Source organism: Papio anubis, chromosome 6 (assembly GCF_008728515.1).
Source record: "Papio anubis isolate 15944 chromosome 6, Panubis1.0, whole genome shotgun sequence".
NCBI classification, from domain to species: Eukaryota; Metazoa; Chordata; class Mammalia; order Primates; family Cercopithecidae; genus Papio; species Papio anubis.
The window spans coordinates 34,243,641-34,256,808 of NC_044981.1; the positions used below are offsets into that span (position 1 = coordinate 34,243,641).

At 44.2% G+C, this 13,168-nt stretch overlaps 1 protein-coding gene across 1 annotated transcript in view; it reads right to left on the reverse strand.

Annotated features, from left to right (window-relative positions):
• SRPK1 (SRSF protein kinase 1) overlaps positions 1-9,208 on the reverse strand; it is a 92,571-nt gene extending 83,363 nt beyond the window's left edge. Inside the window, 2 exon segments of the mRNA XM_009204992.4 lie at positions 8,588-8,892; positions 8,894-9,208. Of these exon segments, the coding sequence (XP_009203256.1) occupies positions 8,588-8,892; positions 8,894-9,193 (605 nt within the window). The 5' untranslated portion in view covers positions 9,194-9,208.
• Positions 9,209-13,168: the final 3,960 nt, after the last annotated feature.

The following is a 13,168-nucleotide window of genomic DNA, read 5'->3' on the forward strand; positions in this document are numbered from 1 at the left end:
CCAGCTACTCAGGAGGCTAAGGCAGGAGGATGCTTGAGGCCAAGAGTTCAAGGCCAGTTTGAGGGCAACATAATGAGATTCCATCCCTGGAGGAAAAAAAAAAAAATTAGCTGGGCATGGTGGCATGTGCCTGTAATCCCAGCTACTTGGGAGACTGATGCAGGAGGAACGCATGCACCCAGGAGTTTGAGGCTGCAGTGAGCTATGAGAACACCACTGCACTCCAGCCTGGGCAAGAGTACCAGACCCCATCTCTCTTAAACAAAAATTATTATTGAGGCAAGACTTTATACCAGCAAAAAGATTACGACTCACTGAGGGCTCAAATGATCCTTAACATTTTTTAGCAATAACGTATTTTTAAATTAAGGTCTGTACATTTTTAAAAGACATGACACTACTGCAAAATTAACAGACTACAGTACAGTGCAAACATAACTTTTATATGCATTGGGAAACAAAAAATTTGTGTGACTCGCTTTGAGGTGCTCTGAACTGAACGTGAACCCACAGTATCTCCGAGGTATGCCTGTAATACTTTAGCCAATTTAAAAATATCCCCAAACTAGTAACAGTGATAGAGAGGACTTGGAGAGCATGAGCAAAAGAGTTTACCTAAAGTGGGCCCACAAAAATGTGCCAGTTATTCCACAAGGTCTAAATTGATTTTAGTTGATCATCTTTCTTTCTTTTTTTTTGGAGACGGGGTCTTGTTCTGTCACCTAGGCTGGAGTGCAGTGACATAATCACAGCTCACTGCAGCCTCTACCTCTTGGGTTCAAGAGATCCTCTCACCTCAGTCTCCTGAGTAGCTGGGACTAAAGGCACGTGCCACCACACCCAGCTAACTTTTGTGTTTTTAGAAGACAGGATCTTGCCATGTTGCCCAGGCTAGTATCAAGTTTCTGAGCTCAAGGTCTTGGCCTCCCAAAGTGCTGGGATTACAGGCATGCGCCACCGTACCCAGCCTTCTTCACTTTTAATAAGGGAATTCCTAAGCACCCACAGCCTTATTCACTTTGGCACTTCCACAAGTTGCTGGTTTCAAGTAATGTAAAGGAAAATGGTAATTTGTCAAGCCTGGGACTCACTGTAGTAGACATACTAATGTAAACAAAACTTACTAACCAATGAAACTACAGAGGAAGAAGAGAACAAAATATTTTCTGACAAGAGGAGTTCTAGAAATTCAATTTTGCAAGTACATATTTATATTTAAGGGAATCACACACAATTAAAAATGCAAATTTTAAAAAATACATAACAGTTGACCTTGAGGTGGGAGAATCACTTGAACCTGGGAGGTGGAGGTTGCAGTGAGCCGAGATCACGCCACTCCACTCCAGCCTGGGCGATAGAACAAGACTCCGTCTCAAAAAAAAAAAAAAAAAAAAAGGTAAAAAGCAAAGGAGGCCAGGTGCAGTGGCTCATGCCTGTAATTCCAACACTTTGGGAGGCCAAGGGAGGTGATCACCTGAAATTAGGAGTTTGAGACCAGCCTGGACAACATGGTGAAACTCCGTCTCTACTAAAAGTACAAAAATTAGCCGGGTGTGGTGGCACGCACCTGTAATCCCAGCTACTCAGGAACCTGAGGCAGCAGAATTGCTTGAACCCAGGAGGTGGAGGTTGCAGTGAGCCAAGATCATGCCACTGTACTCTAGTCTGGGTGACAGAGCAAGACTCCGTCCCCAAAAAAAAAAAAAAAAAAGAAAAAGCAGAGGAGAAGACAGATTTGCCACAGTTTTAAAAATCAATTTATGTAAAAAGCACACTATAAGTGACATTTGAAGGACCAATAATAAGCTGAGAAATAAAAGTCTGCCACACAACAAAGGATACTTTTTTTTTTTTTGAGATGGAGTTTCGCTCTTGTCACCCAGGCTGGAGTGCTATGGCATGATCTTGGCTCACTGCAACCTCCGCCTCCCAGGTTCAAGCAATTCTCCTGCCTCAGTCTCCCAAGTAGCTGGAATTACAGGCATGCGCCATCACACCCAGCTAATTTTTTGTATTTTTAGTAGAGACGGGGGTTTCTCCATGTTGGTCAGGCTGGTCTCGAACTCCCGACCTCAGGTGATCCACTTGCCTCAGCCTCCCAAAGTGCTAGGATTACAGGTGTGTGCCACCGCGCCCGGCTAGGATACATTCTTAATAAAGAGCTCTTAAGATCAAGAAAAAGATCAACAATCTAATATTAAAAATGGGCAAAAAAATTCAAAATTATAACAAGGTACTTTATAGATTACCGGATTTGGCAAGATTTTTCAAGTAATATTACCTAGTTCTGGTGGCTTCACAGGAGATACAAGAACACTTCCACTTCTACTGCTTTGCCTAGAGCCGTCCTCTTCCAAGTCTTTGTTCAAATGTCACCTTTTCAACGTGGCCTCCATCACCCTATTTGAAACTGTAACCTTATCTCCACTTCTCAACCCCCACTTATCTTTCTCTTTTCTCTCCACCTATCACCTAATATACTATATAATTTACTTATTTATGTCTATTGTTTATTCTGTCTCCCCTCCCACTATAATAATATAGTAGCCAAGGGGACAGGAATGTTTTTCTTTCACTGCTGAATCCCGAATATGGAAAACAGTGCTTGGGACAGGGTGGGAGTTCAGAAACTATTTGTTTAATGAACAAGAGTTAAACTAGTTAAATTTTTTTTTCTTTTTGAAACGGAATCTTGCTCTGTTGCCCAGGCTAGAGTGCAGTGGTGCGATCTTGGCTCACTACAACCTCCACCTCCCGGGTTCAAGCGATTCTCCTGCCTCAGCCTCATGTGTGGTTGGGATTACAGGCACCTGACAACACACCTGGCTAATTTTTGTATTTTCAGTAGAAGCAGGGTTTCACTATATTGGCCAGGCTGGTCTTGAACTCCTGAACTCATGTGATCCTCCCGCTTCGGCCTCCCAAAGTGCTGGGATTACAGGCTTGAGCCACTGTGCCTGGCCAAATCTGTTAAATCTTGCTGGAGGAAGGCCGGGCAAGGTGGCTCACGCCTGTAATCCCAGCACTTTGGGAGTCCAAGGCGGGCAGATCACGACATCAGGAGATTGAGACCATCTTGGCTAACACGGTGAAACCCCGTCTCTACTAAAAATACAAAAACAAAATTAGCCGGGCATGGTGGCGGGTGCCTGTAGTCCTGGCTACTTAGGAGGCTGAGGCAGGAGAATGGCGTGAACCCAGGAGGGGGAGCTTGCAGTGAGCTGAGATCACGCCACTGCACTCCAGCCTGGGCGACAGAGTGAGACTCCGTCTCAAAAAAAAAAAAAAAAAAAAAATCTTGCTGGAGAAAATTTTGACAATATGAAGTAAAAATATTTTAAATGTATATACCATTCTAAGTATTTATCTTAAGGAAATAATCACTGATGTGAGCAATGATTTGTCCAAAAGATTATTCACTATAGCTGTGAATTGTGAAAAACTGGAAACAGCCCATAGTGGAATATTTAATACATGAAAAATACTCATTATAATGATAACTAGGGAAAAGTATGTCCAGTGATTCCATTTTTTTGAGTATATACAGGCCGGGCACGGTGGCTCATGCCTGTAATCCCAGCACTTTGGGAGATGGAGGTGGGCGGATCATGAGGTCAAGAGATGGAGACCATTCTGGCTAACACGGTGAAATCCTGTCTCTACTAAAAATACAAAAAATTAGTGGGGTGTGGTGGCACACGCCTGTAGTCCCAGTTACTCTGGAAGCTGAGGCAGGAGAATCACTTGAACTCAGGAGGCAGAGATTGCAGTGAGCCGAGATTGTGCCACTGAACTCCAGCCTGGGTGATAGAGCGAGACTCTGTCTCAAAAAAAAAAAAAAAATTATATACATATGTTTAATAAAAATTAAATTATGGTTGGCTGGGCACGGTGGTATACACCTGTAATCCCAGCTACTCGGGAAACTGAGGCAGGAGAATCGCTTGAACCCAGGAGGCAGAGGTTGTAGTGAGCTGAGATCACACCACTGCACTCCAGCCTGGGTGACAAGAGCGAAGACTGCCTCAAATAAATAAATAAATAAATTTAATTATGGCGTATCAACTTAACGGAATACTAGATGAGGTTCTCTTTCTCTCCTGATATGGAACTATTTCTAAGACTCAGTGAAAAAGGTAGACCTAAAAAAAAATAGTAAGGCTGCACTATAAGGAATATAGAACCAATTTCTAAGGTGCACTGCTAAGTGTAAAAAGCATCAAATACCATTTCATTTTTTAAAATTGTTTCAAATTTACTGGCACTACTTCCTACTGAATAAAAATGTTAGATATTTAAGTATTTTCTGTTGCAAATGTTTTTTTTTTTTTTTAATTTGTGGCCAAATTCAAGTAAATTTTCAATATATCTCCCAACTGACTCCACAAATCAGTGTTAGAGCTGAATTAATTTTACTACCAAATGTATACCAAATCCATAATTATTTAACTGCAAATAAAGTGAAAATTACCGTCCAAACTAACTTCCTAATAAAGTAATAAAATCAGTAAGTATGAAATCCATTCTGGAATTACATTCCATAGAAATAACTTCAAAAGCAGACATATAGGTCAGCCACGGTGGCTCACATCTCTAATATCAGCACTATGAGAGGCCAAGGTGGGTCACTCGAGGTCGAGTTTGAGATCAGCCTGGCCAACATGGTGAAACCCTGTCTCTACCCCAAAAAATACAAAAATTAGCTGGGCGTGGTGGCAGGTGCCTGTAATCTCAGCTACTTGGGAGGCTGAGGCAGGATAATCGCTTGAGCCCGGGAGGCAGAGGTTGCAGTGAGCTGAGAATACGCCACTGCACTCCAGCCTGGGTGACAAGAGACCCTGTCTCAAAAAACAAAACAAAACAAAAACAGACATAGACTGTTAAATTATAAAAGCTTATGACAGACAAACAAAGGCTCACAGCTACTGGTATAAACACTGAAAACAAATGTTCAGAGGGAGATAGATGATTGTGCTGTTTCATAGACACAGGACAGTAGGTCATGAAAGGGCACCCAAACCCCCAAGCATCCGGAGGTCTCTCATTCAGAAGCCTCTTTCAACTCAGCTTCTACCTTACCTGTTGTAAGACACACCAAAAGGTCTGTCACTTAGAAACACATGATTGGTAACCAGGGCTTTGGGTATGTCAGACCTGGGTTCAAATCCTAGCTTTGCAATTTTCTAGGAGAGTAATCTGACAAACCTCAATTCTCTTATCTGTAAAGTAAAACGGAGATCATCACCAACTAGTTAATGCTAGTAAATAAAAGCATAGTGTCCGAAAAAGTAAAACTAAGAAGGAATTGTCTAAATAAGAAAATTAAAAATCCCAAAAGTCAAATACTCCAGCACAGTAAAAAGAACCCAAAGGAAATCCACTCCAACAAACACTGAGCTGGAAAGGGACCCTGAATTCCAAGTTTTGGTTCTTCTGTCACCAGCTTCAAGACCCTGGGTTAAAGATCTACAGTACCAGGGGACTGAAAATCCCTTCTGCCTGTGACACAACACGACTATTTAGTCAGACTATTTAGACTACTAAGGATGCTATTTACTGTAAATAAGCCAAAGTATTACTTCCAAAAGTATTACTTCCAAAACTTTCTAAAATTTTCATTTAAATGCTTAGTTTTTATACCTTTAGGTCCTGATCAGTTTTCATTATGACTAAACTGCCAGTCAGTTTTATACATAAGACTGTTTCCTTCTGTAATCCCAGCACTTTGGGAGGCCGAGACGGGCGGATCACGAGGTCAGGAGATCAAGACCATCCTGGCTAACCTGGTGAAACCCCATCTCTACTAAAAAATACAAAAAAAAACTAGCCGGGTGAGGTGGCGGGCGCCTGTAGTCCCAGCTACTTGGGAGGCTGAGGCAGGAGAATGGTGTAAACCCAGGAGGCGGAGCTTGCAGTGAGCTGAGATCCGGCCACTGCACTCCAGCCTGGGCGACAGAGCAAGACTCCGTCTCAAAAAAAAGAGACTGCTTCCTTAACCAACTTGTCTTAAGGTCAGATTGCTAAACAGTAGCAAAATCAGAATTCAACACCACATCTATCTCCAAAGACCAAACTCTATGGCATGCTTCTTCCTCAAATCTTCCTGACTCACCTTCTGCAACTAGCAGCTTGCCTTTGCAAAGTAAATGGAAGTCATCAGGAGTGCAATCAGAAGTCATGGAACAGAGTCAAGTTATCTGAGTTAGTTGAGGCTTGAACTTCTGACACAGTACTCTAACCAACTTAATTAGACATTTCAGCTACTTAAAAGGAGGCTGGGATACCAAAGAAAGAAAGAAAGAAAAACAAAAAGGAAGGAAGAAAGAAAAAGGAAAAAAAAGGGCAGGGTGCAGTGGCTCACGCCTATAATCCCAGCACATTGGGAGGCTAAGGCAGGCAGATTACCTGAGCTCAGGAGTTTGAGACCAGCCTGGGCAACATGGCAAAACCCTATCTCTACAAAAAATACAAAAATTAACCAGGCGTAGTGGCATACGCCTATAGTCTCAGCTACTTGGGGGGCTGAGGCAAGAGAATTGCTTGAATCTAGGAGGTGGAGGTTGCAGTGAGCCGAGATCGCACCACTAAACTGCAGCCTGGGCAACAGAGCGAGAACTTGCCTCAAAAGGAAAAAGAAAAAAAAGACAGGTAAATTTAAAACAAAAAAACGCAAAAACGTATTAATTGGAAACAAAACCAAAAATAAAACACCTCTGAAATTACAAGTAAATGGGGCAGTTCATTCACGCATATTTTCAGGAGTCAAAGTTGTTCAAGATAAAATATTCAGTAAAATGACTGCTACGTTATCTATAATCCACACTTGCAAACAATTAACAACACAAATAACTCTAAGTTATCCATAGTAGTGAATGGGGTAACAGATATACATATATTTGACTTTAGAAATAAAGCATATAGTCTACATAGATAATAGGAAGTAATAGATATCTGGTGCTTAAAGTATATGATCACCTATATACATTTGCCCCTCAAATTATAGCTTGATTTGGGCTAATCTCAAATTAATTTCCAAGTGGTAAGAGAGATCTGGACAAATGGTCTGAGAGACCAGGATTTCTAAAAAATACAGTAATAAAAACCGCAACTTCCTCGTATCAATAGAAAAGAACGTTTTAACACATTCTTATCAATTCCACAAAGAATAACTCAACTAGGCACAGAAAAGTAACATTTCAATTCCTACTGCACACTAGAACCAAGTTAGCACCTTGCTGTTTCTATTAAACAATCTAGGATTAAAAAATGGTTTTGAATAATCCCATATACGGATAATCCAAAGGCAAATAGACACACACAAACTCACCATTTACAAACCTTCGTCACCAAGCACTTACAAAATACATTTCATAAGACAGAATAGAAAATGGAGCAAGAGGTGAGGTCACCTACCACTTTAGTTCTATTGAAAGAGAGAAGTCATTATGTGCTCTCCCCAAACAGTAGGTAGCCTACAAAAACAACACACACCCCTACGCCCCCCTAAATCTGGTATTGTCATTCAGTGGGGTGACCTAGAAAGGCCTTTGAAATGTGTTGTATCAACTCAGAGGGAATTAGACCGCATACAACGCCAAAAAACATCAAATAAATTTAAAAGTATAAAGATAATACATCTAAAATTAAGAACTAGGCATAGAATCTCTCTCTGAGAGATGATTTCCAAGAGCTGATTTCCAAGACCCTTTGCAGTTAAACGTTAGTACATGATGAAAGTTCTTTAGGCTTAGCCTCACTTGCTGAATGAAGCCTGCTACCTGAGTTTCTATTAGGCTGTGACCAACTTTTGAACTTGCCACGATAGCACTAAACTACTGTTATGCATCCCACTGATAAAACTGGACATGTGGCGCTTAATACACCAAACCAGAACCATCAATGTGTGTTAAAGAACTCTCCCGTTACTATTGTGATGCCCACTCCGGAAGATTATCTGCATTTGACTGAGGTTTAGACAGAAGAGAAGCAGTTAACAGATACTGACTGTATACACAGCGGTCTGCCGGCACAGTGCAAAAAAGCCGATGTGCCTTGCAGGTTCAGGAAGTTGACTAACCCAAAGAAAAGCCCCATGCCCTCCTCTACGAAAGGGAGTGTGTGGTTGGTAGAACCCAAAGTAAACACGGAAAAACTCATTCAAGAATTTCCTTAAGGCCTACCGTGCAGACGTTGGAGGCAAGTTAAGACGTTGGGGAGCAGGTAACAGAGAGAGACCAGAGTTCAGAAACAGAACGATAATGATCTACCAGCTCCGGTGGGGGGGTCCAAGCTAGGGGAGTTTGTGCCTCCTCTGTGGAGTTGGGGAGGAAAGGTACCGGGCGGGCTCTGGTCCTCCTCCGACAGCCCTTTCCAGCAGGCCTGGGGCTGCTAAGACCCAGGCCTGGCGTTCAGCAACAGCAGCTCTCTTCCACATGGTTGCTGGAGAGCGACCCTCTGAGCTGCCCCGAGGCCATGTGGCTGCGGCCACAGGGTGCCCAAACCCTGTGCACATTCAAGACGCGAAACCAGAGCAGAGAAGGTGCCGGAGGAAAATCCAAAGAATGGGATGTCGGGGTACAAGACTCACTTCCTTTGGGCTTTGTCCTTCTTGGCCTTGGTCCTTTTCTTTCGGGCCTGGAGCGCAAGCACTGCAGGAGAGAGGGATGGATGAAGGGCGAATGTGGAGGAAAGGAGGTGACCAAGGTGAGGGTGGAGACCCAGCAGGGGCGCCAGGCCCGGCTGCGGGGCCTGTCTCAGGGGCGGCTGCGGTACGAGCGCGGAGGCTCCGGCAAGGCGGCCGGCCGGGGGGCTGGCGGCCCACGGGGCACAGAGCAGCGCCCGGGCGGGATGCGCCGGAGGGGTCTCAGGCCGGGTCAGGGGGCGGGCGGGCGGGCGGAGGTCTGCCTCGCCCGCCAAGGTCCGGGCCCTGGAGTGGCCCCAAGGCGCAAGCCGGCCTGGCAGGGAACAAGGGGCGGCGACGGCCGGCGCCGGAGGACGCCCGGGCTGAGGGGCGCGGACCCGCAGCCCAGAGGCGGGGGGTGTGGGGCGGCGCCACCTCAGTGGAGGGGCGCCGCAAGCCCGGGGACCGAACCGCGGCAGTTAGGCGAAGCTCCGGGCGCTGACCCGGGCCTCGCCCCTGCGGCCGTTGCCCCTCGTGGCGGAGGCCGCTCCACCGCTCACCTTTCCGCTCCATGGTGAGACCGGTAACCGCCAAGCGCCTGCGCACTCGAGTGGCGGTGACTCCAGCTCCCGCCGCGGCCCAAAACCGAGCCCGCGCACACTCCACCCCCAGTCCCGCCCCGCCCCCGCCCCACCGTGCCGCGCGCATGCGCGTCGGGAGAGGAGCCTACCACCTGCTCCCGAGGAGGGGGCGGCAAGGAGAGGGAGGGGACGCTGAGAGGAGGAACGTCGGGGGTGAACGTTGAAGGAGTGTTAGAGATCCAAGCTTGGAAACCTGGCAAGGTTAGTTTTGTTCTATTTGCTTAGAAAAGGCGCAGAGAGCGGCAGGGCTCCCTGCATGCTGCTGAGTCAGAGCTTCAGAGGCAATTGGGATCTGCCTCAGTTTCCTGGCCTGTAAAATGGATTAATCAGGCATGTCCCAGTTTCTCCTTCCCTGAGCTATTGTGAGCCCAGTTGAGATACTATTTAAAGAAAATGGAAAAAAATTACATGTGAGAAAGAAAAGGGAGTGGGAGCAACACAGAAAGACTGGAAGGAAAGAACCTGTGACCCTATTATCACTTGAAAAGTAAAAACTTCAAAAGTGAATTTTCTGTTGAAATTTCAAGTTTAAATGAAAGCTGTAAAGGAAAGAAAGGGAAATGAGAATAAAAACGTTTAATGTTTTCTTATTCTACCACCTTCAATACATGATAAAGTTGTCTTGTTTATAAGATTTTTTTTTTTTTTTTTTTTTTTTTTTACTTTTCTAAGTGCATTATCTCATTTGATGTTTATGGCAACTTAAAGGCAAAATAGTTATTACTTCCATTACACAAAGACACTAAACTTAAGAGGACCTGCCTATATGTTCAGAATCTTGGTGTACGACCCAGTTATTTAATCATCAAGCCCTTATTGTATAGCAGGCTCAGCAAAGTTTTTCTTTGGGCCAGATAGTAAATATTTAGGCTTTGTGGACCATAAGATCTCTTTCTCAGCTACTCAACTCTGCCACTGGAGCTCAAAAGCAGTCATAGAAAATATGGACTTTGTTCCTATAAAGATTTATTTATGGACACTGAAATTTTAGTTTCATATAATTTTCGCATGTCATAAAATGTTCTTCTATTGATTTAAACATGGCCTTTGTTAGGTTTTGAAGGGAAGGTGAGGGTTAAAGAAAGAGGAGTAGTCTTGCTCTGCTACTCAGGTGGAGTACAGTGGCATGATCTCGGCTCACTGCAGCCTGGATATCCAGGGCTCAAGTGATCCTCCCACCTCAGCCTCCCAAGGTGCTGGAATTACAGGTGTGAGCCACTGAGCCAGGCCCTTTTGATCTTTTTTCAACCGTTTTAACTATTCTTATTTCAGATCTTAATTTACCAGCCCCTATTGTAAAGTACCACAGCTGGTCAGAGTGGAAGCTCTGAAGACCTTTGCTCTAAACAAGTAATTGAGAAGGGAAGATGAGAGGGCAATAGTACAGCACAAGTCAAGCATGGGGGCTTTGGCAGGACTTATTGAGCAAAGTAAGTAATTCAGCCCATCCACAGAGGAGGCCGTTTTTGAGCTGGGTCTTAGGAAATACGTAAGATTTCTGTAGGTGGAGAAGGAGATGTCAGGCATTCCTGAATGAGAAAATACATTGAGCAAAAAGGCACAGACATGGACACCTGTAGGTGGGGGCTAGGATTGGGGCTGGTAACAACTGAAGGGATGAAATGGAAGGTGAGGCTGGAAAGGCAGGTTAGCCAAATTTGAAATTTAGATAATTGATATATGTTGCATGGAACCTGAATGATAGCATGTCTGGGTATATTGCAAAAGAAGACAGTACCTGTTGGCCAAGGAAGGATGCAGCCCAGTCTATTCCCTGCTGTAAAGTTGAAAACAAAGGAAGATTAGGACAGACAGGGAAGCCCTGGACTCTGAGGATTGTGTGAGTTCAGGATAACCACATGTGGTTTAGAAAAGACAGGGAGAGAGCAGATGGCTAGGAAAAATCCCAGAATTGGGAAAGTACTGCCCACCCCAAAGTAAACTGTTTGAGTGTAGAGACCCTGCTTAGATTTTCCTTGATGTATACTCAGTGCCTACACAGTGTCAGGCACTTAGTAGGTGCTCAAATATTTGTCTAATAAAAGAATAAATGGGCTGGGTACCGTGGCTCATGCCTGTAATCCCAGCACTTTGGGAGGCTGAAGCGGGCAGATCAAAGGTCAAGAGATTGAGACCATCCTGGCCAACATGGTGAAACCCCATCTCTACTAAAAATACAAAATTAGCTGGCCGTGGTGGCACATGCCTGTAATCCCAGCTACTTGAGAGGCTGAGGCAGGAGAACCGCTTGAACCTGGGAGGCGGAGGTTGCAGTGAACAGAGATTGCACCATTGCACTCCAGCCTGGGCAACAAGAGCGAAACTCCGTCTCAAAAGAGAAAAAAAGAATAAATGATCTGCAGTTTATGAGAAATGTCAGGATGAAAGAGAAAACACTGAGAGGGACAATATTAGAGCTGTATTAAATCTGAATTGGTTATTGCAGACCCATCAAAAAGGAAATATGTTCAGCTTAGCATGAGACAGTCGTACCTATTCTGACTGAGTGACTGTTGCTTCTCTAAGAGCTTACTAACCATCTGTTTGATAACTCATTTTCAGAATTTTTCCAGAGTCAATGTGAAGTTCACTGGACTGAGTTCCCAGAATTGACCATTTATCTTTTTTGTCCATCTGTTTTTCTCTATTCCTCCATCATGTTTTGGCTCTCCACTTTGTCTAAGATCTCTATAATTGTTCATATAAGTAAGTTTGTTCATTTCCCCTATTCTACAACCATCCCCTTTTTGTGCATTTTGCTTTAAATCTAACTTTAAAATCAGTTTTTTCTCCCAAGTTTGCAGAACTTGGCCTATTCTGGACTTTTACCCTTCCAGAATTTATTTATTTATTTTTCTTTGACAGGGTCTCACTCTGTCACCCAGGCAGGAGTGCAGTGGCGAAATCTCAGCTCACTGCAACCCAGGCTCAAGCAATTTTTTCACCTCAGCCTTCCCAGTAGCTGGAACTACTAGAGGCACATGCCACCATATCCACTTGATTTTTGTATTTTTTGTAGAGATGGGGTTTTGCCACGTTACCCAGGCTGGCTTGGAACTCCTGGTCTAAAACAATCTGCTCGCCTTAGGCTCCCCAGAAACTGTTCTTAAAAGTGGTAGCAAAAATAATTCAAAAAAAAACCCAAAAAACAAAAAAACAGTATAGGCCAGGGACGGTGGCTCACGCCTGTAATCCCAACACTTAGGGAGGCAGAGGCGGGAGGATACCTTGAATCCAGGAGTTAGAGACCTGTCTGGGCAATCCAGCAAGACCCCTTTCTGCACAAAAAGGGGGAAAAAAAAAAAGACAAAAAAAGTGGTAGCTATTCATTCTTACATGCATACCCTTCTCCATTGCTGTTTTTTTTCCTGCAAGTCACTTTAAAAGTAGAGGTATTCAGAAACCATAACCCATCATATTTTTGGCTGCTCATGGGTCGTCTCAGAATTTAATTTCTGAAAAGATCCTATCCCTTTTGAGCTAACTTACTTGTTAGGACTGCCCTGGAATCTTCTCTAATGCTTCTTTGACATTTTTGAAGTCTGAACGTCTAAAGTTGAGTTCACATGTTTCTTCATACCCAACATTCTCTGCCTTGATTATCACAAATTATTATGCTTTCTCTAAAGTTTTAATACGACTTAAATCCAAAGCAGCACATCCCGTTATGACGTTCCCGATGTCCTGTGAGATAAAATGGACAACAGGAGAAAGTGAAAATACATGAGATGATTTATTCTTTTTTTTTTTTTGAGACGGAGTCTCGCTCTGCCGCCCAGGCTGGAGTGCAGTGGCCGGATCTCAGCTCACTGCAAGCTCCGCCTCCCAGGTTCACGCCATTCTCCTGCCTCAGCCTCCCAAGTAGTTGGGACTACAGGCGCCCGCCACCGCGCCCGGCTAGCTTTTT